The sequence below is a fragment of the Astatotilapia calliptera genome, chromosome 13, assembly GCF_964374335.1.
Source record: "Astatotilapia calliptera chromosome 13, fAstCal68.1, whole genome shotgun sequence".
Classification (NCBI taxonomy): domain Eukaryota; kingdom Metazoa; phylum Chordata; class Actinopteri; order Cichliformes; family Cichlidae; genus Astatotilapia; species Astatotilapia calliptera.
In genome coordinates, this window is record NC_137434.1 from 14,767,902 (window position 1) to 14,774,275 (window position 6,374).

Below are 6,374 nucleotides of genomic sequence, written 5' to 3' on the forward strand. Positions count from 1 at the left end.
AAAGCAAAGGTTTATTTACTAAGTTTGGTCATTAGTTGAACTTAGATGCATGAAAGGCAACTCTGAAGTGGCAGTTTAAAGGGTAATTGATTTGTCAGGATGAGATTGGTATTGTCTGGACCAACTGGAGACCTATTACCACTGTGGGTTTTGTGTCCGCACGCAGAGGAAACCTTGAACAACAGGAAAGAGTTCAAGCAGGAAATGGTTAAACAAACAAGAAATAAATTCAGCTTGAAAAAAGCAGATAAAAGCACTTCTGCTACCACACAAGCTGACAGAACAAACTGGTGGAGACTGGTAGATATAGTGCTGGGCCTTGATTGGATGATGAAGTGTAGGTGTGCCATCAGGTGTTTGCTCAGGAGTAAGAAGAGACCCAAAAGATAAAAACATTATAATTCTGACAGGGACCAGAAAGAAAATATAGGATGAGAACTCCAAAATAAAAGTGAGGTTATGCCAACTGTTACTGTTGCACTATTGCACGCCTAAGGTCATGCAGTCTTCCTTTCTTTAATTGGTTATTTGATAGTAAACAGCCTAAATCAGTATGAGCAGATTAAAAGCAGATAAAGCTAATAAATCACTGGTGAATATCATCCACATCTCTTAAAGGGACAGAGCAGCAGGCTTTACTCTGCAGCAGGGTAGCAACTCAGACACACGCAGAGCAGCCACGTGTTACATAACAGTCCACAGTCATCGTGGAAACATGTGAGCTAATGTTAAAGTTCACAGGATAAGGCTCAGGGTTGCCCCATGAGAATGAAACATCAGGTCTGCATTCACCATGAATAAAATGGGTTTTGAGTGCCTGAACAGTGAACACAGTATGTTAGATAACTTTGTCACTTTTGAGTGTATGATTACAGAGTTATAAAAGGAAACAACCCCAGCTATGTGTGACTGTGATGAACAAATAAGAGCAGGCAGAGTAGGAGAGGAAACCGAAGCGCCTCGAAGTGAGGTAAGTTCATGAGATTGGGCTGGTTTGGGGGATCTTTCAGGTAAGAAACATTTAGAAAGAAAGCATGTGTGGCATCTTGAGAAAATCCCACTCTCAGGTCTGTGTGTTGTTAAAAGAAGCTGGGATGACTAATAAGTTTACATAACAAACATTAACATTTACAGAAGCTTTTCATAGTGAAGGGCTAATAAATGACATGTGTTTGTGTGATTTATGAGTGTCTGTGTGTTTGTACAGTATGTCTCTTAGGGATCCTCCGTATGAACCTCCCTCTGTCTCAGAGCTGCAGGAGTTTCTGCTCGCTGACAGACGACCGACTGGACATGTCAATCAAGTCTGGCCTAACCTTTACATAGGCAATGAGTATGCGTGCACACACATCTATAAACATTCTGCACTCGTGCAGCACTGAGTGTGCTATTGTGTTTCAGGGTAGCAGCTCGTGACAAGGGCACTCTTCACAATCTGGGCATTACTCACATTGTAAATGCTGCTCATGGAACCCCCAACCCAGGCCACGGGCTCTATTTCTACGTCAACACTGGCCCGCGCTTCTACAGAGACATGTCAGTGGATTATTATGGTGTTGAAGCTGATGATGCAATGGACTTCATCCTCAGTCCATTCTTCTATCCAACAGCAAGATACATCAGAGCTGCACTAGCCATGGGAGGCAAGTGGGCAGGGTTACAGCATGTGGCTGGATTAGATCTCAGTGTCATACAGCCACACCATCTAATGAGATTAGATTTTATTCTTGACTAAAATAAGGAATCCTTATTTTAGTTTGGATTTAGATTTGGTTTCTGGCTCCAGCTTTAAAATTAGGATTTCATTTATTAAGCAGAACAAGCTCTTCAAGCTCTTCAAGCCTTATGTGAAAAAGTGATTGCCCCACAACGACCACCACGTTTGACTGTTGGTATGACATTCTTATATGAAAAGCTGTGCTAGTTTTGCAGGAGATGTAACAGGTCTAAAACCTACCCACATTGCTCACTCCTGGGAAGGTTCAGACATATTCCAGTTTTCCTCCATTTGTGCATTTGCGCCCTCACTGTGATTTGCTGGAGTTTCAAAGGTTTGTAACACTTTTCGGACTTTGTTTCCCATCTGTTCTTGAGTTTCTTTAGATTTCGGCATGATGTGTTACTTTTTGAGGTCTTTTGGCCTACTTCACTTTGTCAGACAGGTTCTATTGAAATGAGTTCTTGATTCATCAGGCCTGGCAGTAATCAGGCGAGTGAAACTGAACTTAGCTTTCCAAAAAATGCTGTTAATCATGGTTAATTCATGATTTAACAAGAGGGGACAATTACTTTTTCATACCAGGTAGTAACGAATGAAATCACAATTTAAAAACTGATGATGATTTGAAACATTTAAGTGTGACAAATGTGCAAAAAAAAAAAAAAAAACAGACCAGGAAGGAGGCAAATACTTTTTAACAGCATTATATATCTATAAATGGTATTGAGGGTAATGTTTATCATCTCAATCCCAGGACGGGTGTTTGTACACTGTTTGATGGGCGTGAGTCGATCTGCAACCTTGGTACTGGCCTTTTTGATGATTGTTGAGGGCCTGAGGCTGCAGGAGGCAGTAGCCGCTGTCAGGCCGCATAGAGACATCTGCCCAAACCCAGGCTTCCTGCAGCAGCTCCGTAGCCTCGACATGAGCCTGGAGAGAGAGAGGAGGAGACGAAGACAGGCCCAAACACTGTAAAGATACAATCAGTCACACACAAACCCATAAGCATCCACATATGCAAACACATATGCACACACACACAACACACACACATCTTTATTGCTGCAGGAGTCACTTAGCCCGGCAGGAAGAAACGGCATCTCTGACAGAGCTGAGGAACATCCTTTGGACAAACAGGAAGCCGGTGGCACCCGTCAATCAAGTCTGGCCAAACCTCTACATTGGAGATGAGTGAGTGGAAAACTCAAATGTATCAAAAACGATATTCTAGTAAATCAGTCTGTATGCCGTGTGTGTATGCAGGTCTGTGGCACGAGATAAAATCACACTTTCATCTCTGGGTATAACTCACATACTAAACGCTGCAGCAGGACGACACCGCATTAACACAGGCCTGCAGTTCTACAGAGACCTCAAAGTGGAATACCACGCTGTTGAAGCTGCAGACCACCCAGAGTTCAACCTCCAGCCTTTCTTCAGATCAGCCGCACAGTTCATTGACAGTGCGCTGAAGAAAAATGGTTAGAGGCTAAGCAAATAGACATGCATACATTAATGTTAAGCAATCTGCGAGTTACTTTCAGCTATTATTAAAAGGACTGATCAAAATGTCTTTCAGGGAAGGTGTTTGTTCACTGTGCCATGGGTGTCAGCCGCTCTGGAGCGCTGGTTTTGGCGTACCTGATGATTTGCCAGGGCCTGTTGTTAGTGGAGGCTATCACTGCTGTGCGTCTGAATCGAGACATTGGACCCAACTCTGGTTTTTTGGAGCAGCTGAGGCAGCTGGAACTGAGCCTCAATACACAGAGCAGACAGATCCCAGAGGAGGACTGTACCAACACATCCTGATAATGAACACACTCAGGAACGCTTCATTCCTCCCTTGATTGGCAACCTGTGTTATTTTAATTAGTTTCTATCAAAATAATTAAAACTTTAAAAAAGGTCTGCGTGTCACCTATTTTATTCCCTTGACTTTTTCAGGCCTCCAGAAATAACTCGGCACTGACGAATCGTGACTGATTCTTGCAGCTGTCCACACATTAGTGACATTCCTCTGATGATGCAAGATGCCACTCGTACTGAACAACTGAGTTTGTTTCTGTTTAAAACAGTGCCTGAACAGTGCGTGCTGTCATGTTAGGGGTCTCATATACAGGATTACATTATGAAAGCATGCCATGTGGAGAGATCAGGTGTTGTAGTCTAACTACCTAAAAATATCATGTTAAACACTGAGCCTGAGAGAGCAGTTACCATTCCAGGTCTGTATTTCAGTCTTCATTGCTTCCTCCTGAGGGAGGTTCCTGTTGGTACACACACATGTACAGCCACCGGACACAAACTCGCTCTCACACACACACACACACACACACACACACACACACACACACACACACACACACACACACACACACACACTGACATCCACTGAGGAAAGTAGAAGTCTGCGATCCACATTTAACAGAGGTGAGTCGTTTCTTTATACTAAATTGCTCGTTTTTATTTAATATCTGTTTTTTTCCCCCCCGACTTGATGTCACACACCTCGTGGATCATTGGTGGTTTCAGTTCAGTGTGACTTCAGTGTGAACAGTGTTTCAAAGAATGTGCATGAAGGGCTTGGTATGAAGTGTGACTAGATGAAGAACAAAGCTGCCAATGCAGGGGTCCTAAAAGCTTTGAAAAATTGGTATAATTAATGTGAATCTATTAGCGGAGAGCGAGATTAAAAAAAGTCATTTAAATTCCTATTTAGAGAAAACAGAAAGGAAAAACTACAGCTTGGAAAAAGGTAAAACCAGATGTTCACATTGGAAAAGCTGGAGCCGGTTAATTTTTGGCATGTTGCTTATAAATGACTGATAAGTATTTAGGAAAAAATGCTCATGGACTCCATAAACATCCTTGGCATATAGGTGGGAATGTTAGATCCCTGTAGAGCTTTGGGACAGATGGCAGTGTGCAGGAGGTGATTAATTTCAGGCATATGTGTGTGTGTGTGTGTGTGTGTGTGTGTGTGTGTGTGTGTGTGTGTGTGTGTGTGTGTGTGTGTGTGTGTGTGTGTTGTGGACAGCACAGGAAAACAATGTCCTCTTGCATGGTGAAGTCCAGAAGTAGAAACCCATATGCAGCTGTTCAGGTGGACCCAGACAGCGCTTACATCACTCCAGGAACATTAGACCTTGAGCAGCTGTTCTGGACCGGCACCACAGCTCATTACACACACTTCAACGAGGTCTGGCCAGATGTCTACATCGGGGATGAGTGCGTAAATCTGAGTACTGCAGATGTCATTGTACTTATCAGCCCTTATACAACTATTCAGTCAATTGTGTCAAAAGTTCATGATGACAGCTTCACACTGAGTCTGTGTTTGCATAAACACAGGAAAACTGCTCTGGAGCGGCCTGGTCTGAAGGATCTGGGGATTACACATATCCTGAATGCAGCAGAGGGAAAGTGGAATAATGTGCTGACTGGTGCTCAGTACTACAGAGACATGGAAATCCAGTATTATGGTGTAGAGGCTGATGACAAACCCACTTTCAACATGTCCCAGTACTTCAGGCCTGCAGCAAATTTCATCCACGAGGCCCTCGCTCACCCACAGAGTGAGTCCTCCGGGACTCTGAGGAAACCTTTGAGTTCATTATCTGGAGGATAAGTTTGTTTGTTTCTAATAAATCCATATATCTTCATTTTTTCTAGACAAGGTCCTGGTGCACTGTGTGATGGGCCGGAGCAGGTCAGCGACACTGGTCCTGGCATACCTGATGATGAAACACAATTTAACTGTAGTGGACGCAATTGAGCATGTGCGACAGCGCCGCTGTATCCTGCCCAATCACGGCTTCTTAAAACAGCTCAGAGCCCTGGACATTTCACTGCAGGAGGAAAGGCTGAGACAAAAGAAAGAAACACAGGACCAACAGTAAATACTAAGAAAGGAACTTAAAAATGTATTTTAACTTCATGTCATGTTTTCATGGATATTATTTTTTTCTTTTAATATATAATTAAAGTCATGTTTTCAGTAACCGAGTATGAATCTCATTAAGTTACTCACTCTGATTCAGTCCATAACTCTGTTTTCATGTAGAAAAGATTTACTTTTCATAAGATTAAAGTGGTCTTAAAGAATAGTTCTCCAGGCTTCCTGAGGTTCTTTTAAAGTTTTTCTTTGGACATTTGTTGCTTTTTCACTTGTCCTGTCATTTTCAGCCTAGTCCTTGTAACTGACCATCTAATGCTATGTTTCACATGATGAGCCAGTGTTGTGTGTATACAAAACAGGCAACATAGCAAAGAATCCATCTGAATTTGTCTTTAGGCACTTTGTTACTAGTGGTTTGTTACAAAAAGACACATTTTTTTATTTGAATCTGCTGCAATCTTTAAAGAAATGAAGAAATTATGAACCAACTGCTTCATTTTTTAGTATATTGATGCCAAACACACTGCCAGAACCCTGCAGAATGATTCCTGCAGACCAACAGCAGACAGAATTTTGTTGCCATCTGCAGAAAGTTAGTGAGTACTGCAAATGTATTACAAGATCTCAGGGAGTGGCTCAAAACCTTTTGACCACAAAAACAAAGTGTTAGTTACAGCAACTGAAGAGAAAAAAAAACCTTTGTTTTAGGTATTATCCAAACTCTTCTACATAAAGAAAGGAGGCCATAACGAGCCA

At 42.3% G+C, this 6,374-nt stretch overlaps 2 protein-coding genes across 3 annotated transcripts; both read left to right on the plus strand.

The window, feature by feature from the left end:
* The first annotated feature begins 830 nt into the window (after positions 1-830).
* Positions 831-3,739, plus strand: dusp13a (dual specificity phosphatase 13a). Its single transcript, XM_026189165.2, has 7 exons — positions 831-970; positions 1,208-1,333; positions 1,402-1,643; positions 2,475-2,691; positions 2,789-2,911; positions 2,984-3,201; positions 3,300-3,739. The coding sequence occupies exons 2-7, from the start codon at positions 1,209-1,211 to the stop codon at positions 3,527-3,529; spliced, it is 1,155 nt and encodes a 384-aa protein (XP_026044950.1). The 5' UTR covers positions 831-970; position 1,208; the 3' UTR covers positions 3,530-3,739.
* A 184-nt stretch (positions 3,740-3,923) lies between these two features.
* Positions 3,924-5,826, plus strand: LOC113034549 (dual specificity phosphatase 29-like). 2 transcript variants are annotated; one of them, XM_026189193.2, is made up of 4 exons: positions 3,924-4,150; positions 4,763-4,948; positions 5,072-5,295; positions 5,393-5,826. In XM_026189193.2, the coding sequence occupies exons 2-4, from the start codon at positions 4,770-4,772 to the stop codon at positions 5,617-5,619; spliced, it is 630 nt and encodes a 209-aa protein (XP_026044978.2). In that variant the 5' UTR covers positions 3,924-4,150; positions 4,763-4,769; the 3' UTR covers positions 5,620-5,826. The 2 variants fall into 2 exon arrangements, with proteins under 2 accessions (XP_026044978.2, XP_026044977.2); XM_026189192.2 differs by having other exon boundaries at positions 3,936-4,150; positions 4,758-4,948.
* Positions 5,827-6,374: the final 548 nt, after the last annotated feature.

Bases quoted from the DNA above. Each gene is read 5' to 3' on its own strand.
- LOC113034549 (XM_026189193.2), top strand. From the start codon at position 4,770: ATGTCCTCTTGCATGGTGAAGTCCAGAAGTAGAAACCCATATGCAGCT. The intron at 4,949-5,071 runs GTGCGTAAATCT...GCATAAACACAG, and splicing joins GATGTCTACATCGGGGATGA to GAAAACTGCTCTGGAGCGGC. The intron at 5,296-5,392 runs GTGAGTCCTCCG...CATTTTTTCTAG, and splicing joins GGCCCTCGCTCACCCACAGA to ACAAGGTCCTGGTGCACTGT.
- dusp13a (XM_026189165.2), top strand. From the start codon at position 1,209: ATGTCTCTTAGGGATCCTCCGTATGAACCTCCCTCTGTCTCAGAGCTG. The intron at 1,334-1,401 runs GTATGCGTGCAC...ATTGTGTTTCAG, and splicing joins AACCTTTACATAGGCAATGA to GGTAGCAGCTCGTGACAAGG. The intron at 3,202-3,299 runs GTTAGAGGCTAA...AATGTCTTTCAG, and splicing joins CAGTGCGCTGAAGAAAAATG to GGAAGGTGTTTGTTCACTGT.